This window comes from Bos indicus, chromosome 1 (assembly GCF_029378745.1).
Source record: "Bos indicus isolate NIAB-ARS_2022 breed Sahiwal x Tharparkar chromosome 1, NIAB-ARS_B.indTharparkar_mat_pri_1.0, whole genome shotgun sequence".
NCBI lineage: Eukaryota > Metazoa > Chordata > Mammalia > Artiodactyla > Bovidae > Bos > Bos indicus.
The window spans coordinates 43,589,940-43,612,023 of NC_091760.1; the positions used below are offsets into that span (position 1 = coordinate 43,589,940).

The 22,084-nt window shown below is 37.4% G+C and overlaps 1 protein-coding gene and 1 non-coding gene across 2 annotated transcripts; one reads left to right on the forward strand and one right to left on the reverse strand.

The window, feature by feature from the left end:
- Positions 1–1,240: 1,240 nt before the first annotated feature.
- Positions 1,241–2,777, forward strand: GPR15 (G protein-coupled receptor 15). The gene has a single exon (XM_019967956.2). It carries the CDS (start codon positions 1,241–1,243, stop codon positions 2,327–2,329), a length of 1,089 nt encoding a protein of 362 aa, XP_019823515.1. The 3' UTR covers positions 2,330–2,777.
- An 11,992-nt stretch (positions 2,778–14,769) lies between these two features.
- LOC139185367 (U1 spliceosomal RNA) lies at positions 14,770–14,932 on the reverse strand. Its single transcript, XR_011568994.1, has one exon. It is a non-coding gene; the product is annotated as a U1 spliceosomal RNA (small nuclear RNA).
- Between the last annotated feature and the right edge of the window lie 7,152 nt (positions 14,933–22,084).

Consider the following 22,084-nt stretch of genomic DNA (forward strand, 5'->3'; position numbering starts at 1 on the left):
AAAGAGTAGATCAGAGGGAATCTAGAGACCGGTGGAGGATAGTTATTTGAGGGTTCATAAGGAGAATTCCTTCAAGGATATTATTCAAGGATATTAATGCTAACAAAAGGAAACCACGTTTGTTGAATTACAGTAACAGAAAACAATGGAAAAATAGCAGTTTGTGCCTTTCAAACCTGTGTTTGTAAGCTGCATAAATAACAACAGTGCCTGCAATTAAACCCCAATGAATTCATCCTTGCTAAATTATACTGGATCAAAGTAACATTTCCAAAACACCTACTAGGTGCAAGGTACTATGCTAATTGCAGTGAAAAACATTTTAAATAATAATAAAAATACGAGACGTGGTCCCAGCATTTTGGGTATTTTTTAAAACTTACTGAACAAGACAGGATCTGTTATGCATGAACTGAAAGAGCCAAATAAATGAGAAGAAATTAATTGGAATCATGTTTGCCATAGATGCAGACTGGTATGATTTGGGAAAATTTCAGTTTACTCTCCATGCAATGGAAGACTATTGAAAAGTCTTCATATTCCACCAATGATATGATTGAAAAGAGTACCTTGAGCATCACCACCTTAAAATTCTAAAAGTAACAGGAGGCTAGATCAAAAGGGTTCTCAATGTTAGAAAAGCAAAGATGTCTTTAAATTTAAGTAGGTAGGAGAAAAAAAGTTAATTCATCTCCTAACTTTTGAATTTAAAGAAATAAATTGAATACTTTGAAGAAAAAAGCCAAAGAGCACCTCAGTTTTCTGTGTGTGTATGTGTGTGTGTTAGTCGCTCACCCGTGCCTGGCTCTTGGCCGACCCCATGGGCTGTAGCCCACCAGGCTCCTCTGCCCATGGAATTCTCCAGGCAAGAGAATCCCTGGAGTGGTTGCCACGCGCTCCTCCAGGAGATATTCCTAACCCAGGTATTGAACCTGGGTCTTCTGCACTGCAGGCAGATTCTTCACCATCTGAGCCACCTCCTGGGCAAATGCAAATAAAGAAAACCATAACCACAACCACCCAACACCTATCAGGGTGGTGTTCCTTGTGGGCCCTTTCTGAGGATTGGTAGAAACTGTGTTTTTTAATCTCTGTTTTTATGCTTGTCCCAAGATCTTTTAAGGAAGGGGGTGGGGCAGGGGGAAGAGGCAGACGCTGTATAAAAGAAGCTGCCTTGAGAATATTCTAAAACACATACAAAAACTTCCTAGGTTAGGAAACTTACCAGATTTGGCAGCTGATGGACCCAGTGATGGACCCAGAAGCAACCACGGTTTATTTGGAATATCTCTTTGTTACAAGTCACAATCCTGATATTGAAGAGACCCACTCCCATGTTCCTTATACATCAGTCTTCCTTCCGGTCTTCTACACAGCTGTGTTCCTGATTGGAGTGTCTGGGAACCTCATTCTCATGAGTGCACTGCATTTCAAACGGGGCAGCCGAAGACTGATTGACATCTTTATAATCAACCTGGCTGCCTCTGACTTCATCTTCGTCATCACTTTGCCTCTCTGGGTGGATAAAGAAGCATCTCTGGGACTGTGGAGGACAGGCTCTTTCCTATGCAAAGGAAGCTCCTACGTCATCTCAGTCAACATGCACTGCAATGTCTTCTTGCTCACCTGTATGAGTGTGGACCGCTACCTGGCCATCGTGTGTCCAGCCGTATCCAGGAAAGTCAGGAGGAGAGACTGTGCCTATGCAGTCTGTGCCAGTGTCTGGTTTGTCTCCTGCCTCCTCGGGTTGCCTACCCTTCTGTCCAGGGAGCTTACCCTGATTGATGGTAAACCATACTGTGCAGAGGAGAGGGCCACTCCCGTCAAACTGACTTGGGCCCTGGTGGCCTTAATTTTTACATTTTTTGCCCCTTTGGTGAGCATTGTGTCCTGCTACTGTTGCATCACAAGGAAGCTGTGTGTCCATTACCAGCAGTCGGGAAAGCATAACAAAAAGCTGAGGAAATCCATAAAGATCATCTTTATCGTTGTGGCAGCCTTTGTTCTCTCCTGGCTGCCCTTCAATACTTTCAAACTCCTGGCTATTGTCTCTGGATTGCAGCAAGAACTCTACCTGTCCTCAGCTTTTCTCCAGCGGGGGATGGAGGTGTGCGGGCCCCTGGCATTTGCCAACAGCTGCGTCAACCCCTTCATTTACTATATCTTTGATGGCTACATCCGTCGGGCCATCGTGCGCTGCTTGTGCCCCTGCCTGAAGAACTATGACTTCGGGAGCAGCACTGAGACATCAGACCTCACGAAGGCTCTCTCCAACTTTATTCACGCAGAGGATTTTGCCAGAAAGAGGAAGAGGTCTGTGTCACTCTGAAAAGGACAGTGACATTTCAAGCTCTGTTGATGGGATTGAAGGGTTCATTTGTGCCCACGACAAAGAAAGAAGAAAAGTATTGCTAATAGTATTCATATTGCTTATGAATACAAAGAAGTGTTAATTTTTAAAGAGACATCTAGAAAGTCTCGGTGTTCATGGATATAATTAGGTTATATGCTGTTTTTTTGTTTTTTGGTTTTTTTTTTTTTTTTGGTTTGAGCTGAATAGCCTTATTTGACCCTTGCCAGTCAAGTTCACTGGGCAAAATACAACTCTCCTAAGTCTTGAACTCTGAGATAAGGCTCTTGCTTGGACCAGTTCCTTTCTTCATGGGTGTTAATGCACATTCCAGCCTTTTCCTCTCTCAGGAAACTTGATCCACACCACCCTTCATACTGGGCTCCAGAGTGGACTGCATGTAAAGGATTCCACCCAGTTGTAACTGGTGAGAAATATGGTGACAATGCAGATAGTAAAAAACTATAATATACCTGTGCTCAGTAATTACTTGTTCCTGAGTAATGAAGTCAGGTTCTGGCCTTAATCTTTGATCACGCTTAATTTGGTGATTCCATACCACCTTCCAACCTTATCTTTCACCCTATACCATTCACAGTGACTTTGGGCTGGTGAAACCTCATGGGGAAAAAATCGTTCTGTATTGTGTTTATAATTTAGGACTTACTTTACCACTTGGTCTTCAAGAATATTTTGACATAGAATAAGCTTTGACTTTTGTTTTCCTTATAAGATATATTGGTTAAAATGTATCTCATTATAATGGTATAATAACTACTTTTCAATGAGGTTTTACTGTGCTCTTGTTTTCCTTTTAGCCTTTATAAATTAGGATATGATTTTGTTTTAATTACGTTTTTAATTACCTAGTTATCTAGTTATCAAATAAAAATGTTACTACTACTATAATTGGAGGTCATCTAATGCTTAGCTACACCCTCATGCAGATTATCATTTTGTATTTTAATTAAAATGTTAATGCTGCACATTCCCTAGAGCATCATTTGCTTGGTGTATGTAATTTCACAATTTGATCTGATAATACAGGAAGACAGGATGCTCAGTATTCAGGTGAAGGGAAAAATCTGTAACAAAAATGTTACTGATATTTTATATGTAGTTTTTTGAAACTCAAAAACCTTCGAGAACTCGCTCAACTGATAAATATTTACTGAGCCAATTCATACCTATATTCCTTTCAAAACTTTGAAGTTAAAATGTAATTAGCAGCAACCACAAAAGACTTTGCAGCAGCAAGCCTACTATTGTAAATACCTTTTGATTCAAGATAAAGTAGTTTTTTTACCTCCACTGTTGACACAAATGAATTACTATTTTAGTTTTAAATGTTAGGTTTGAAAATCAGAGAAAGCTTCAAATCTTTTCAGAGACGACATAATTCAGGATCATCCTATGTACCTTAATATTAAGAGAAATCTCAAATATTGGGCATCTTCCTATAGTCTGTCTAGAAGTTTGGGTTTGATAAATTGGTTAATTTATTAATTTCTCTTAAACTTTTATTAAATAAAAATATAATTTCATTATAAAAGTGTTCATCTATGTTGTATTAATTGCTATTAACATATCAATTAACACTGATACCCTAACAGTGTTTTAACAAATTATCATAGATATAGAAATAAAAAGACTGTAAATCATAAGAAATAAATTTTCTTGGAAAACTTCAAAAGTGAATTAAATTAATTATTAATTAAAAGTATTAATTTAATTAAAAATTAAATAAGTAATTAAATAGATTGCCAAGCGTTAAGTAAAAACAAAATACCAGATATTTACTTTTCAGAAACAAATCAACAAAAGCACTGTAACTAATCAATGCCTTTGAGAAATGCTACCTTTAGAAAACAGCCCAGTCAATCAGCTGCAGTATTTGTTAGGAAATGAAAAAACCTGGGTTACTTGGTTTAACTTCACCTTTAATGTTGGGACATTGAACAAATCATTTTAATCTTTCATATCTAAATGTCCTGGGTAATATCCATGCCCATAGTATCCTTAAGTTTAAGACTAATAAATACAAGTAAAAAGTTCCTTAAATATTAAAAAGTTATGTAAAATGATTGTTTCTATCATTAATTATTGAATGTTACATAAAAATTTCCAAACTAGATTATTAAATGACTCTTAATCATTTTCATTTAACAAATATTAGAGTTTATCTTACTTCTGTATCATCCCTTTTATTTTTCCATTTTAACACTGAAGAAAATATACTGTTGTACTTTTAAATATTTTAAGTGGATATGCTGTGTGCCTTATAAAAATCTTAGCATATTTTATATTCATAAGGTACCAGTGATGGAAGGAATATAGGCATAATTCTACAGATAGCATAACTGATAGAAAACATTATAAATGTAATTAATATGTCACTATGAAAACTTACCACAGAAAAGCTCTCCATTAAAGCCTGGATAAGAAGTTGTCTGATAACTTATAATTAATTTAAAAATTAAGGCACACACAGTCACAAACACACATTTAGTCCATTTGGGCCATATAGAAAGATGAAAACTAACCTGACATTCCTGGGAGTCCCACAGTTCGTCCTCTCTAACAAGTCAAGATTACCCCAGAGTGAGAACAACACTAAGTAAGAACAGTCTTGAAGGAAGCTATGTGCGTGACTGAAAGGGGACATAAGTTACTAGGGGTCACAAGTTAATTTTTAAATAGATGCAGAAATACACAGTATGATGGGAAGCTGAGTAAAAGAAATCTTCCTCTGATTCATCTCAACTCCTCAAATCATTCTCTATCCCCCCAAGAGATATCAGAAGTGAGAAATGACTTATCAAATGTGCATGCCACAGAGAAAAGTGAGCCTCAGTTTTCCTGCACAGCTCATTCACAAAAGTCAAACAATAATAAAAGAATTACAAATTTGTTTCTCAAAGAGCCCCTGATGGAGCCTGCTATCAAGATGATGCCTCCACCATGAGAGAGAGCAGTGCCATCCAGAGGAAAAGCAGAAGGATAATTCTAACTTGTAAACAGTACTGGATTCAACTGCTTCCCACAGAGCTTGTAGGTTGGATTATCCCTTGCAAATGCCTGTTCTTATTTTCCGTTCTTTTCTTTGAGTCAACATTCTTTGCTTTTATCGATTCTGTGAGTAAGCAGTTACGACTAGACTTTACATGTCAGTAGACAGAGAAAAACTACTCCAGCTCTGACTTTTAATTGCAGATGAGTGCCTCTTGTCTCTTATCTTTGTCAGTTTCTTAACAGAACTACATTAGCAAAATGTATCTGATAAGTGGAAATTTCATCCTCAGATTGATTAAACTTCAACATTTAAACAAACCTTTAAATATCCAATGTGTCAAACTATTAGCAAAGTGAAAGTTCTTATGACAAGTTGAAATACCATAGTATATAAACTCAACTGAAATGTTCATTTATTAATCTAAAAGTGGAAGGAGATATTCTGTTACTTGACAAGCATTATTAACCTAAAAAGTTCTTGGTTTATGTATGTGAGTACCAAATTTCTAAGATTCAATGGCACTTTAAAATTACAGTGGCACCTTTTCTGAGTTGGGCACATATAACTAAGTTGAATTGTCATTGTTTTAGGCAAGTGGCCCATTTGAAGGATTCATATGATACAGTGTTCGTATTATTTTTGTAATGCTCTGCAGACCGAGTAAAGATATCATTGCAGGAGGATTCTTTACCAGCTGAGCCACAAGAGAAGCCCAAGAATACTGGAGTGGGTAGCCTATCCCTTCTCCAATGGATCTTCCCGACCCAGAGTCTCCATTGCAGGAGGATTCTTTACCAACTGAGCTATCAGTGAAGCCCTAAGATATCATCAATCTGACATTATTCAGTGATTTTTTTTCTTTTCTAATTAAGAGATTCAATAATTAGCTAGTTTACTATCACTTCCATATTAACAAGAGTTAGGCTTCCTCTATGAGTACTTCATATTTGTCAATATTGGTGGAAAATTTAGCGTTTTTATCTGCTAGCCTCTATCAACAGAGTCGGACATGACTGATGCAACTTAGCATGCATGCATGCATGCATTGGAGAAGGAAATGGCAACCCACTCCAGTGTTCTTGCCTGGAGAATCCCAGGGACAGGGGAGCCTGCTGGGCTGCCGTCTATGGGGTCGCACAGAGTCAGACATGACTGAGGTGACTTAGCAGCAGCAGCCTCTATCAATTATGATTAGAAAGATTTTATTTCCTTATTACTATTAGTTTAAATGAAATATAAAAGGTACTTTTTGCTAGAATACTTTGTATTTGCAGAAGCTATAGATATTCTTGTGATGTTCTTAGATCAAATAAAATTTTTTCATCAATAATTGTGTGAGTAAAGACTTTTAAATTTTTTTTAAAAAGTTTCTGTGGCAGAGTCTTTAGCAGACAATTCTGCTTTTTTTCCATATAGACAGTGTGTAAGAACTGTCTGTTGTAAAATGCTCACAAATTCTTAAATCTGAAAATTCCAGTATAGCATATAAAATACTCCATACAAATTTTGTAAAGTTTAACCTCTTCAGAGATACTGTATGATGTGTAGAAAATAAAGCAAAATTGAGATCTCAATTCTAAGTATTTAGCCTAAACTGCTAATTAAGTCATTACTCATCCCATCATAGGTCAGTGGTTTAATTTTATACTTTTATGCCTAGACCAGTGGAGTTTCTTGGAAAATAGTCAATATCTCAAACATCAAAGTGTGAGTGCAACGTGTCTATTGTACACAATGCATTATGACAGCCAGAAATTTGTTAATCTAACTGATGGGTTCCTCATTATAATTTATGGATTCTGAAGCAGGTGTACTGCAGTCATCCACTCACAAAACCTCTCTCTCTCTCCCCTCCCCTCAACCCCACATCTCCATCTCTCTCTCTCTCTTTCTCTGTCTCACACACACACATGCAAACACACAAACACATAATGTACAAATACAGCTGATAAATACCCACTGACTTCTGTTGCTAATATTCAGTCTAAAGTACTTGATAGAATGCAAGAAAGGGAAAAATAAGGCAAAGAAAAAATATAGTAAACATAAAATACAAAAGAAAATGTCATATATAAAAAATAAACATATCAACTAATACAATAAAATAACATAATATTATATTGTAATAAGACAATTGATATTGTAATAATACAATAAAAACACAAATGAATTAAAATTTCCTGTTAAAATTGAACCAGTAGCTCATTCTCACAGTCATCTAATATATATGTGGCACTACTAGACTCTGTAGAATGTAAAGAGATAGAGGTAAAATTTACTTCCTCATGGAGTTTACAAGCCTCTAGTTATCTTTTAAATCAAAGAATGGAGTATTACCATCCAACAAGAACTTGATATATGCAGAGAAAATGACAAGTCAAATCACTTTATATAATCTTTTCCAATGTTTAGGGAAAAACCAGTATTTGTCCATACACAAGTTTCTTCATGCAACTGCCATTTTGATATGGTTATTTCCTAAATATCATCCATATTTTCTTAAAGAAAGTGCATCCCCATCACTGGCATCCCCCAATGAAGATACTTTTACTGATCTTAAAGATTTTTAGGTGTAAAAGATTATTTTAAACATAAGAACACCTCTGGTTTCAATTTATTTTCAAACAAATTTAAAAAGTTATGTAAAGTAGATAAATCTACTCTAACCTTGCCCAAAGACCGTGATTTAATGAGATGCCCTCTCTCTTAACCCTCTGTTTAGACCAAAAACAAAACTGACAACTCAGGTGGAGAAGTGGTAAATGAGAAACGAAACTTCCCCCGTGGTTTCATGTTTAAAGCAAAAAAAAAAAACAGATTCAGAGGAGCTGAAGGTAGATGGAAATGGCAACTCTATTTCTAGTGAAAAAGATGTTCATGCAATGCAGATCTGACTTGTATGCATTAATAAAAATAGTTTAAATTAGTAAAGAATTGAAAAATGAAGTCAATGCAGAACTGCAGAACTTACACAGACTTTAGGATTTTAAATTACAGTAGTTTCACTTAGATAATTCAAAGTACTGCCAGTAAACTTATGAAAATATTTAGCATGATAATCAAAGATGACCAAATTAAAATTAAAAAAATAATTTTACCTATTAAGTTAGCAAATATTTAAACATTAAATACTGAAGCTTACCAGAATTAAAGGTGTGGAGTGTGGGCAAGACTTCTTGGGCTATTGATTGAGTATAACTTGATTAAGATTTCTACAGGATTTAGAAAATCTATGAAAAGAAATTTCACTTCTAGGATTTTACCACGCAATGTAATTATGGCAAAATGCAAAGATATAGATTCATGCATTTTTATTGCAGCACTGTTTGCAAAAGAGACTGGTACATATTAAGAGCTTGATAAATAATAGTTGATAAATAACTCCATCTTAGATTACAGATGAAGAAAACAGAATTCAAAGAAATCAAGTTTCACATAATTCTTAAGGAACTGAATAAAAAATGAAACCTGATTTCAGTCAAACTGAAGCCTATGCAATTTCAAAGCTCATGCTTTTTCCACGATGCCATATTTTTTTCCTCTGATTCCCTTACTCTTTAATAGACTCTGTTAACAACCTTCACTTGTTTATTATTTTTTCCAATGCAAATCTCTCAAATCACCAAACCCTTTGTCTGTTCTTGACTAACATTGCCTGAGGGAGAAGGAAGTTCATTTTACTGAAAGTTTGTGTGGTTTTTTTTTTTTTCAAAAGAAAAACATTTTCTTGTAACAAGTTTCCCATGATCTCTTAATTATGACGTTTCAGAAACAGCATCTTCCATCCAACAGTCACTAAAAATCCTTATCTAGAAAAACAGATACAGGCTGCATGTAAGAAATGGACAATTATCTATTTTACTCCCCCTCCCACCCAACCCCACACTAAAGGATAGTAGCATTATGACAGAGGTTTTCACAGGAAAACACTTTTTTTAAGCGTGAATAGGTACTAAGTAAGAATCATAGTTTCATTTTCTTTATCCTTCAAATGTTTCTAGTCCCAGATTTCTGAGAATATACCCATAGCAAGAGTCTGAGTGAACTCCAGGAGTTGGTGATGGACAGGGAGGCCTGGCGTGCTGCGATTCATGGGGTCGCAGAGTCGGACACGACTGAGCGACTAATCTGATCTGATCTGACCCATAGCAAGAAAAAAAGTAAATCTAATGCCAAAGCTCACGCTATAGACAGTGTGGGCAATGCAGCCTAACCTGGTCCAGAAATTGAAGTTTCACCCATCTTTCTTATTAAGTGCTATTCATTATGCCAAGAAGCTGCCCTGATCCGTGTGCAGAAGACATTCAGTAGCCAGTGCTCCTGTCTTTCAGGAACTTTGTTTACACTTTTCAGAAGGCACATTTATATAAATGGCTTCCTGATTTCAGTAGGGACTCTCCAATGTAGCTTTGAGAAACACAGAAGTTTCTCAGATTAGGAACATTATTGTTGTTGTTCAGTCACTAAGTCATGTCTGACTCTTTGCAACCCCATGAACTGTAGCATGCCAGTCTTCTTGGTCCTTCACTGTCTCCCAGAGTTTGTTCAAACTCATGTCCATTGAATAGGTGATGTCATCCAACCATCTCATCTTCTGTCACCCCCTTCTCCTCCTGCCCTCAATCTTCCCAGCATCAGGGTCTTTTCCAATGAGTCAGCTCTTCACATCAGGAGGCCAAAGTATTAGAGCTTTAGCTTCAGCATCAATCCTTTCAGTGAATATTCAGGGCTGGTTTCCTTTAGGATTAACTGGTTTTATCTCCTTGCTGTCCAAGGGACTCTCAAGAGTTTTCTCCAGCACCACAATTCGAAAGCATCAATTCTTCAGTGCTCAGCCTTCTTATAAACACTGTAAACTTACAAACATTATAAACTACCCCAAACATAAGGTAAAAATTTGATTTAAATTTACAATAAATAAGAAATAATATTTACCATGCAGCATTTTTAGGAAGGGGAATTAAGAATGTTACAACGTAAAATGATAATAAGGTTAATAATTACTGGCCCACAATTAAGGAAAAATAAAATATGATTTTTAAGCATAAGAGAGCATGGTACTCAAGTATTAAACCTGCTATTTATTTTTAACGCAAAGAATAATTACTTCAGCTTGCTTTATTTAGGGAATATATTAAAATGTTAATAATGGTTTTTTTATATAGTAGAACCAAGGACAGATTCACTTTTAATTTTAATTTATTTTTCTTTACATTTTATGAATATTCTATATTTCCTATAATGAATATGTATTTTCTTTTTTAAACTTTAAAATAAAAGATGCTGGAATAAATGGTCACATGTGGCATAAAATACACATTAATATTTTGGTACAACTTTGCGTCTTCCTCTACAGTCAAAAATAGGGATTTTTTAAATGTCATGTTCAATTTTAAATTCCTTATTCGTAACTGGGATGATTTGACTCTGGACAAAGTCTTACCAAATTAAAGCTCAGCCAAGTCGCATTTGTTCTCATATCAAATGCAGCAAGTAATTATTTGGGTCAAAGATTCCAATTTCCTTTCCTAAATTGACTTGCCCATTAAGTTAAATGTCAGCCTAGTTTGAGTACGTAGGTGCAGTTTTTACATTATTTTTTGCGTATTTTAACTTTTTGATTAAGTGTAAATTAGAACTGGTTCAACAGAATGATAGTTGACTATAGGTCTTGCCAATTAATTTCAAATGCTCTCTTTCAGAACATTTGCAAATAATATGATATTTCTGGAAAAAGTGAAAATATTTCCAAGTGAAAACTTTCTGAAATACAAGTAATGAACTTTTTATTTGAGCAGTCATACGAGAATGAATGGTGACTTTAGCATTTTTCTACTTCACTCGGATTTACCTACAAAGTATTGTAGCATCGTTGACATCTGAATATTGTTTACTAAGCTCTCAAGGAAGGAGAACCACTGGCCTAACATCAATTTTCCATTGTAACAGTACAGCTCTATTACCAAGAAAAATGCACAGGGAAGATGACTCATAATAAATATCTACAACTCCCAACGATCTATAAAGTGCTTCACATGTATTAACACACTTAATTTAATCCACGCCACCCTCCTCCCTTCCCCTCTTTTCTCATAGCAGTCAGACCCTCCATCTCAGTCCAAAGGTCTCTCCCTACCTTCTCTAGCTCCATCTCCAATATATCTCTTGCCTATTCTTGTCTTGAGGTCTGCTTCTCTGCAAACTAGAGCTAACATAGGAAGAAAACTTCTTTTTTCTTCTGAGAGAATAAAATTTTCTGAAGGTTCAAGAATTCTTTGGGGAAGTGCTTTCCTTACTGACATGTCAAAATAGAGCATGCTATACAATGGAATAACAAGCATTTTATGCATTTTCATACTTCATATATAAAATCATACATAAAGCAGAGAATTATAAAAGTGTGCCTCTGATAAGTATCTTGATTATCTGGCTTAAGGAAAGTCCTCAATGACACCTTAAGTAATAGGTAATAATTCTTAGTGCTATAATGATAAGTAATATTGTGGCTATTATTGGAGTTTTCTTGCACCTTTCTCCCACTTCCCTGGAAAATTCAAAAGAAGAATGCCTTAAAATAATGGCATAACTACAAAAGTATAAAGTAATATAGTTGGAAACATAAGGGCTTTAAAATCAGAAAATTTGAGTTAGAAACCATAACAACAGACCACTAGTAACATCGATATGAACTTGGACAAACTATTGACATTCTCTGCCTCAAGTTTTTACCTGTTAAATGAGGATAACACTGTTTTCCATGGAGTTGTTGAGATAGGTCACACAAATAAAGTCTATTTTGTTTTTATATTATTTATTGATCCTATATGCAGGAACATAAAAATATATATTTTAACAAATTTTAATTTTTAGTAATTTAATTATGAGGACTTAAAATGTATCAAGTTGTTGAAGTGTATATAAATGTCATGTAACATTATATATTAGTCATAGTATATACATACCTAAACAGGTAGACCCAAAAAATCAGCATCCTCATTCACAGCTAGTAAATTTATTTTCGCTCTTGGGCAACAAATTTTATCAACTATGTTTGAGAACTATTTTTATTCAAAGCATTATAATATATTTATTATTTAGTTCTTGCTAGTGCTATAACAGAAAATATCTTTAAAGCAAGAAGAGGATCAGACATAGATGTCTTTCCTTAGAAGTCTCTGTAAGTAAGGTTTTTCAGCTGGGTTAATTAACACAGTTGTATATGTATATCTATAACTCTATCAGAAATTATATATAAAGAGGGAAGGAGGAACTTAAGGATTTACAAAGCCACGGTTTTGCTCTGAAGATAGAAGAAAGTGCTAGCTACAGGCAAGAAGTTCCCTCTGTGAAAGTCAAAGCCTTTCTTGGCTTTGACATTTTTGATGAGTTAAAGTGCAGAAAAACCTACAAATGTAGATCTGCAAATGTTTAAAGTACTTCATCAAACAAAGATCAAAATATCACATATATTTTATTTATGTCTCTATGTAGAGAAAATAAGAAATATAGTAGTCTTCCCACTTGCCTATAATTGTGGTGCTTAACAACATTGCCCTCTGGGAGAAACAACTCTGTTTTGGGGCAGGGGGTGTGATTGGCAGAGGGACAAGTAAGGGAGTGGAAGATAGGGAACAGCATCATCATTGTTGCTGATTTTCCATTTATTTTAGCAAATAAGATGACTAGCCAGCTGAGAATGTACAGTGTTGGGAAGGCTTCTCAGGGAGAGTTAGAACAGACAGGTGGAGCCTAGGAGAAAAATTCACCTTCTCCAACTGCACTTCTGCTGCTGCTGCTGCCAAGTCGCTTCAGTCATGTCCGATTCTGTGCGACCCCATAGACGGCAGCCCACCAGGCTCCTCTGTCCATGGGATTCTCCAGGCAAGAACACTGGAGTGGGTTGCCATTTCCTCCTCTAATACATGAAAGTGAAAACTCAAAGTGAAGTCGCTCAGTCGTGTTCGACTCTTAGCGACCCCATGGGCTGCAACCTACCAGGCTCCTCCTTCCATGGGATTTTCCAGGCAAGAATACTGGAGTGGGGTGCCATTGCCTTCTCCAGCTCTACCCTATAAAGACACTGACCCAGTGGGAGAGGGGAATGACCTCAGAGTCATTAACCCCTCTATATCCTCCACCATTGGATAAGCCTGCCATGATTGGCTTACTTCAGCCACTGAACCATCTTCACATGAATGCATGACTTCCATCTTCAATTTTTCTTTAATCATTTCTGTTTTTGTGCTGCTCCACTTTCCGTTAAAGTAAAAACAGCACTAACTTTTTAACTAAATCAAAGATGCTTTAAATTCTATGAAGGCTTTACAATTTGCAAAAGTTTCACACACATGATTTCATATAATCCCATAATAATGTTTGTTTGTTTGTTTTCTCCTACCCTATGTTGCCACTCCCCTTTCCCTCTCCCCACTGGTAACCACTGGTTTGTTCTTTCTCTGGGTGAATCTGCTTCTTTTGTTTTATTCACTAGTTTGTTATATTTTTTAGATCCACATATGTGATACATTCAGAGAAGGCAATGGCACCCCACTCCAGTACTCTTGCCTGGAAAATCCCGTGGATGGAGGACCCTGGTGGGCCGCAGTCCATGGGGTTGCTAAGAGTTGGATACGACTGAGCGACTTCACTTTCATGCATTAGAGAAGGAAATGGCAATCCACTCCAGTGTTCTTGCCTGGAGAATCCCAGGGACGGGGGAGCCTGGTGGGCTGCCGTCTATGGGGTCCGCACAGAGTCGGATAGACTGAAGAGACTTAGCAGCGTGTGATACATTGTACTTTTCTTTGTCTGACATATTTCACCTAGTGTAATGCCCTCCACTTCCATCCACGTAGCTTCAATGGGCAAAATTTCATTCTTTTCTATGGCTGAATAATATTGTATCACGTGTGTGTGTATTCAATTGTATGTATGTATATATATACATACAATTGAATCTTCTTTAATCCATTCATCTGTCGATGGACATTGTTTCCATACCTTGGCAATTGTAAACAATCCTGTTAAGAACATTGGGTTGCATGATCTTTTCGAATTAGTGTTTCTGTGTTTTTCAGATATGTACCCAGGAGTGGAATTGCTGGGTCATATGGTAGTTCTATTTTTAATTTTTTGAGAAACCTCCATCATGGTTTCCATAGTGGCTACACCAATTTACATTCCCCCCAACAGTGTACAAGTGTTTCCTTTTCTCCACATCCTTGACAACATTTGTCATTTGTCTTCATTTTGTTAATAGCCAGTCTGACAGATGTGCAGTGACAGCTCACTGTGATTTTGACATGCACTTCCCTGATGATTAGCAATCTTTTCAAGTGCCTGTTGGCCATCTGCATTCCCTCTTTGGAAAAATATACATCCACTTCTTCTGCCCATTTTTTCCCCTTCGGGGAAAGTGTAAATGCAGTCCCCTCTACCACAAGTTATGCAGCCGAGTTTCCCATGTTTGGAGAAATCAGAGGGGTCAGCACACCCAGAGTGCAATGGGTAAGTCTCACCTGGGGCAAACCACATTCGTGATCATGGTAACTCCCCTGCCAGGTAAGTATCCCATTTTTCAATTTTTTTAAAAAATTTCTTTTTGTATGAGCTATTTATATGCATTTAATATTAACCCCTTATTTGTCATATCATTTGCAAAAATTTTCTCCCATAACCCCTCCTATTAAGTAGATGGTCTTTCTGTTTTGTTAATGGTCTCCTTTGCTGTGCAAAATCTTTGAATCTTAATTAGGTCCTATTTGTTTATTTTTGCTTTTATTTCCTTTGCTTTAGGAGAAGGATCCAAAAAACGTATTGCTGTGATTTATGTCAAAGACATAAATCTGCCTATGTTTTCCTCAAGGAGTCTTAACATGTTAAAAAAAAAATGAGTTTTTAATATGATAAATGATTGTTTTTCCCCCTTGCTTTACTATAAAACACAGAGTGAGACACAATAAGAGAATCCTCATGGCCTTTAAAAGTAATGTATTCAAAATTTTCAATGTAAAAATCTAGTTAAATTCAGATCCAAATTGTTAGATTTATTGTGCCAAATTTCAAATGGAAATGTGGTTCTCTGCATTTTAAAATGTATAACAACTGTTTATAATATTCTGTATAATACAGACATATCACTATGTGCATGACAGAGTTAAAGGCTTATTTATGCAATTTTTATAGAATACAACATAAACATTTCTGTCAAAAGGACTTGTAAAATCATCTACCTCAACCCACTCATTTTTCAAATGAAGAAACTAAGTGTAGAGTCTTATTCAGAAGCAAAAGTCCTTTGTGTTATTTTAAAAAATCATTAAGCTGATACACATGGGTACTATTATAAATGTTGTTAAGATAGTGATACATTTCTGTTGCTGGTGGTAAGTAGCCACCCCTGAGTACTCTAAGTGCTCACCTCTCCTGGCCTTCGGTCATCTTTCCTAGGAGCTCCTGGGCCCTTCAACATCAACCAACTAAAGGGTTAACCCTGTGTAAGCAGGAGGCCCGTGGGAGACAGGTTCCTCCTGAAGTGGTGCCCATGAAGATGCAGGCTGTTAAACAGTTGTGAGCATCACCCCTGCCTGCAGTCAATGACAGAAACTTAAAATTCCCAGCTGCATCGGACACCTGTCAATTGAGCCAGTGTCCATTCCGATGCTTTACCCCCACCCTCAGGCAGTCATCTGCTCCTTCCCACCCAGCTCATGTGTTTTGGTAAAAGCTGAACCTACTCTCAGGCCCATAGAAAAGCCTTAATAGACTTCAGCTCCTCGGTTCCTTCCACACCTAGGCCACAGCCACCACAGGGTGAGCATGTGACCAGTTAACTAGGCAGTTCAGAGTGTCGGGTCAGCATTGCTATCTCCCCAGCTGGGCTGCATGGAAACTTGCAACCACCTTATTAACAGCAGGGGGGCCAGTCAGAATAAAATTAACGTGGTTAACAGTTAAGAGACAAGACAGAAAAACAAAGCAACACAAAACAAAATTTTAAAACTGAGTTTTTACTGGCATGGCTGAGCTGCTAGTTCAATGAACCTAGGTCCTCCCTACATCTGGACTTTCCAGTCACCTGAACTTTACTCTGTTGGTTGTTTTCTCTTGTTGTTTAAGCCCATTTGAGTTGAGTTTTATTTCAAACCTCAAAAGACCTCAAAGTTCCTCCAGCAGTTTTGCGAGAATTCTACAGTACAGCACTTAAGTTAAATATATCACAAAGTTATAAAACAAAACAGAATTTCCCAAAATGTGTTCCAAAGAACATGAACTGTAAGAGAAGTTAATAGTTATTATGGTCCTGGAGAGGAACAGCTCAATAAAGTCAACTAAAATAGACCTGGATCATCTCACAAAGAAGATTTGTGGTGTACTCAAAATATAACTTTTATTTTTTATTCTTACCTAATCTTTTTCAAATGTATTCATTATAGTAATTGCCCCTTGCCTGAAGACCTTGGGAGATTTATTGACTTTTCTACTTATTTTGGGGGGAAGACTTTTACATCTCAAATCACAACATTAATTCAGAAAACAAAATAACTTTGTTCTTTTCTTCTCACCATTCACTTAATAGCCAGCTCTTTGGGGAAAGTTGGGGTGGGGTAAGTGCCAGATTTAATAGATTAAAATATGAGATGCCTAGTAATATTTGAAATTCAGACAAATGACATATATTTTTTAATATAAACATGTCCCAAATATTGCATGGGATATACTTATATTTATAATTAAAAGTGTTCGTTGTATACCTGAAATTCAAATTTAACTGAAGATCTTGATTTTTTTCTAGGAATGGTAAGTAAAAGCAAGGAGAAAAGGCAAGGGGAGTTATAGTTCTTTGCTGAATGACTATGTTCTTTGGGCATGGGGGATGGTGAAGGTGACTCATATGAGCCAACATTCATGTTCTTTAAATGTTTCTTCGTAGGGGAACCTCCCCAGCATCAATACTCAAGACTTGAGTGATACTCCTCATTCCCTCAGGATGTCTACGTCCCCTAGTCCATCAGCTGGGAGATATAGATTTGTCCGCACCAGATATAGATTTGTCCCCATACATCTTTGGCCCTACACAGCCTGGCCTCCAAAGTGGCAAAGCACTTGAAACAGTGCCTGACACAGAATATGTGCTCAGTAAACATCAACTGTTATTAATAGTAGGAGTTATCAGCATTAGTAGCAGTATAAGCAGTAGTACTGGGGTTGCCTAGGTGACAATTTAAAAATGGCAAACTGAGTTTTGATTACATTGAGACGTGTCATTTTGCAAATTCATGTGTTTCTGATTTTACTGGTCTAAAAAAGTAAATGTTTCCATACATTTGAGTATGGCTTAGTGAATCAAAATGCCTGTAGAGTCCTTAAATAATACTATAATTTTCGTATCCTCTTGTATTGAGTTGACCAAAAAGTTCATCTTGGTCTTTCCATAACATCTTACAAAAAACTGAAATCAAACTTTTTGGCCAACCCAATATTTTAGCCATGTAAAACCTTTTTTGAAATGTAGACATTTTCACATAGTTAGAAGATATATAATTAGAAATTATTTTGTATCTTTTATTTTTAAATAAAGTGAGATAAAGTGTTAGTCACTCAGTCATATCCAACTCTTTGTGACCCTATGGACTATAGCCCACCAGGCTCTTCTGACCATGGGTTTCTCCAGGCAAGAATACAGGAGTGGGTAACCATTCCTTTCTCCAGGGGAATCTTTTCTACCCAAGGATTAAACCCAGGTCTCCCTCATTGCAGGCAGATACTTTACCATCTGAGTCACCAGGAAAGCCCCATCCTCTTTTAAAGACAGGAGGGTGCTTAATCCAAAAGAAACAAATATTATTAGTAACTTTGGATAAAAATATAATCATTACAAAACACAACATTGTCTATCTTCTAACCAAATTTCCAAAAAAGTGCACTTTTGTTTTGTGATTTTTCAACTTTTGCAGCTCTGCCTGAAGCCACAATCTTATGACTTGGATCACAAGATAAGCATCCCGCTGTCATTAATTTTTAAGCAATGTCTCAGTTTCACATGCAACCCAGAAAGGGCAGAAAGAAAAACAGCAAGCCCCACCAGCATGTGCCTCAAGATCACTCATTTTAAACACACAGTTGTATCCTAATTTGCCATAAGCAGCACGCCAAGGAAAGGTGGGCTCTAGATGAGCTGGTGAAAAATCCCCATCAGAACGATTGGGTCTGAGTAGTTCAGCAATCTTGAGAAGCAATTCCATTCAACTTCAACAGACTATTTTGTCACGGTATGAGCTGTGTCCCCCTCAAAAAAGATGTGTTGCCGTCTTAACCCCCAGCACCTTAGAATGTGACCTTATTTAAAGAGAAGGTCTTTATAATCAAATTAAAATAGGGCAATTAGGGTAGGCTTTATTCCAGTATGACTGATGTCGGTATAAAGGGGGGAAATTTGGACACAGACCCAGAGGGCTTTCCCAGTGGCACAGCAGGAAAGAGCCTACCTGCAATGCAGAAGATGCAGGAGATACAGGCTTGAGCTCTGGTTCAGGAAGATCCCCTAGAGGAGGGCATGGCAACCCACTCCAGTATTCTTGCCTAAAGAATCCCATGGACAGAGGAACCTGGCGGGCTACAGTCCATGAGAACACAAAGAGTCGGACACAACTGAAGTGACTGAGCATGCAGATGGACTATGATGTGAAGTGACTCAAAGAGAAAATGGTCATCTACAAGCCAAGGAATGCCAGAAGCTAGGAGAGAAACCCCCAAACAGACACTTTCCTAGACCCTTCGGAAGGACCATGGCCCTGCTGACACCTTGCTTTCAAACTTCAGGTCTCCAGATCTATGAAACCACAATTTTCTGTTTCTCTAAGCCACCCAGTACTTTGTCATGCTAGACCTAGGAAACTAATACAGCGTATGAAAGTATGTCCTTCCAAACATCCAAATTACTAAAAGTAGCTGTTCTATACTTTTTTCTGCCAGCTTTTGATAGCTCATCAAATCTCAGGTTCTGCCCTTTGAAGTTAGTAGAAATGTATACACAAAAGAACCCTACAAAATGATGATACAAGGGAGATAAAATGAAAGAATGCCATTTCAGTATTTCTAATTTTTATTCAAATGGTTAAGAAAAGTATCTCTTTTACTGAAGGGGGTCACATGCATATTCTGCCTCTGAGATTGCTAGATTAAAAAAAAAGTACTCTTCACTCTTTATTTATTTGGGGGCAGGTAGGGTATTACTTTCCCAAGCAGGGAAACCTGTGCCCCATGCAGTGGAAGCATAGAGTCATAACCACTGGACCACCAGGGAAGTCCCCAGACTGCCACATTTAAAAGTAAAATATTAGTGTTAGAGACCAGGTATATTACATTAAGAATAAATTTTAATTATAATGAATAATCCTGGGATCCAAGGATTGACAGCAATTCTTGAACATTTATTGGCTCCACTCAGAGGATTATTTCCAGTAACTAACAGGTCAGAGCTTAAGTCCAGCTCAGCCTTGCACACACGGCCTCTGAGTTCCCCTGGAGCCCTCATTTACTGGGCGTGACTAAAGCAAAGCAGGGGAGGAAGTGCACAGCTTTCTTAAGCTCCCTGCCTCATGCATAACCCTGACTATTTGCTGAAAACATCCACACTATTGGAAAAAATAGCAAGAAGTTTTGTTGGCTGGATTGTGGTAGGATTCCTGGAAAAGCACAGTCCTCAAAGCTTACCTGAGAAAATTCTCACAGGAGTTAAAACAGTTTCCCTGTTTTGTGTTTTTCTCTTCTCCCTATTTATTCTGCAAAACTCCCCATGGAGGCCTTTGTCCCTCAGACCTCTAATCTGAATAGCATCACCTGTTAAGCCCAAAGTGTCTGGACAGAGAAATTAGACCAGGGAAAACAGGACTTCAGGTTTCTAAGACTGGGATAACCACAAGCTGTGGTGGGGCTTTGCACGAGCCCCTTCCGCATTGGCTACAGAAACCTCAGATTCTTATGTGTGAAATGAGGAAGTTGTACTACATGGCTTCAAATAACTCTTACAACTTAAAAACCCTTTGACTTTGATTCTTTTTTTTTGTTTTAATCTTTATAGACATATAGTTGATTTAGCTTCCATGGTGCCTCAGACTGTGGAGTCAGTCTGCAATGCAGGAGACCTGAGTTCAATCTTTGGGTTGGGAAGATCCTCTGGAGAAAGGAATGGCTACCCAGTCCAGGATTTTTCCTGGAGAATCCCATGGACAGAGAAGCCTGGCGGGCTATAGCCCATGAGGCTGGGAAGAGTCGGACACAACTGAGCGACTAAGCACACACACACACGTAGTTGACTTACAACGTTGTGTTAGTTTCTGCTGTACAGCTAAGTGAATCAGTTATACATATACATGTATGAATCTTTTTAAGTTTCTTTTCCTATATAAGTCATTACAGAGTACTGAGTGGAGTTCCCTGTGCTGTACAACAGATAACATATGATATCACTTATATGGATATCTAAAAATGGAATCCAAAAAGTGGAGTCTAAACAAATGATACAAATGAACTTATTTACAAAACAGAAATAGAGTCACAGATGTAAAAAACAAACTTGTGGTTATCAGAGGGCAAAAGGGGGAAGGAATAAATTGGGAAATTGGGAAATTGGGATTGACATATACACACTACTATATATAAAATAGATAACTAAATAAGGTCAGACAAATATCCTATGACTTTTATTCTAAACTCACAAGGGAGCAGGGCGTGGGTGCTACAATGATGCAATGACCTCACAACTTAGGCTAATTTTAAGAAGAAAAGGAAGAACCCTGACCGAAGAGATGGTGATGTTACCAAAGGAAAGTTAGAGGGGTTTGTGGTAGATTCCCAAGGAAAGTGCTACAGTATTAAATGATCCTACCTGGAAATAGAGAAGTAAGACTTCCAGCTGCAGCAGACCAAGCCATTCCCAGGGAGTGGGTCCCACTGAGCCAGCAGGAATCATCACATGTTGGGTGATCCACCAGTGAACTCTCTCTCTGTCTCTGTCTCTCCCTGTCTTTCCCAGATTGCTCTTACTTACAAAACTCTCACCTCACACTGAGAATGACTCATATTCTTTCATGAGCTCAAGTAATATATCAGGATTCCAGGAGGAAAAAGATGGTAACTTCAAATTAAGATAATTTAAGAGGGGCTTAATAAAGAAAGATCACAAGGTATAGGGCAGTAGCCTGGGATTGGTACCAACAGAGCTTATCCATTCAGTTCAGTTCAATCGCTCAGTCATGTCCAACTCTTTGCAATCCCATGGAGGATAGCACACCAGGCTTCCCTGTCCATCACCAACTCCTGAAACTTGCTCAAATTCATGTTCATCGAGTCAGTGATGCAATGCAAATTTTTTGGTGTGGGATAGGTATAAGTATGAGAAGTGGACGACAGAGGATGAGATGGCTGGATGGCATCACTGACTCAATGGACATGAGTTTGGGTAGACTCCAGGAGTTGGTGATGGACGGGGAGACCTGGCATGCTGTGATTCATGGGGTCACAAAGCACTGGACACGACCGAGCGACTGAACTGAACTGAACTGAAGTATAAGTATCTAACAAGATTCCTTAACCCCAGAACCCCACATTGTTCCTCCACCAGAGATGGAAGAGTTGGTAAAAAATAAAAAGTTCTAAAAGTTTGCTACTTGTTATTCTTTGTAATTAAATACATGAAAGACTGGTTTTTCTTTGGATAC

Bases quoted from the DNA above. Each gene is read 5' to 3' on its own strand.
- GPR15 (XM_019967956.2), top strand. From the start codon at position 1,241: ATGGACCCAGTGATGGACCCAGAAGCAACCACGGTTTATTTGGAATAT.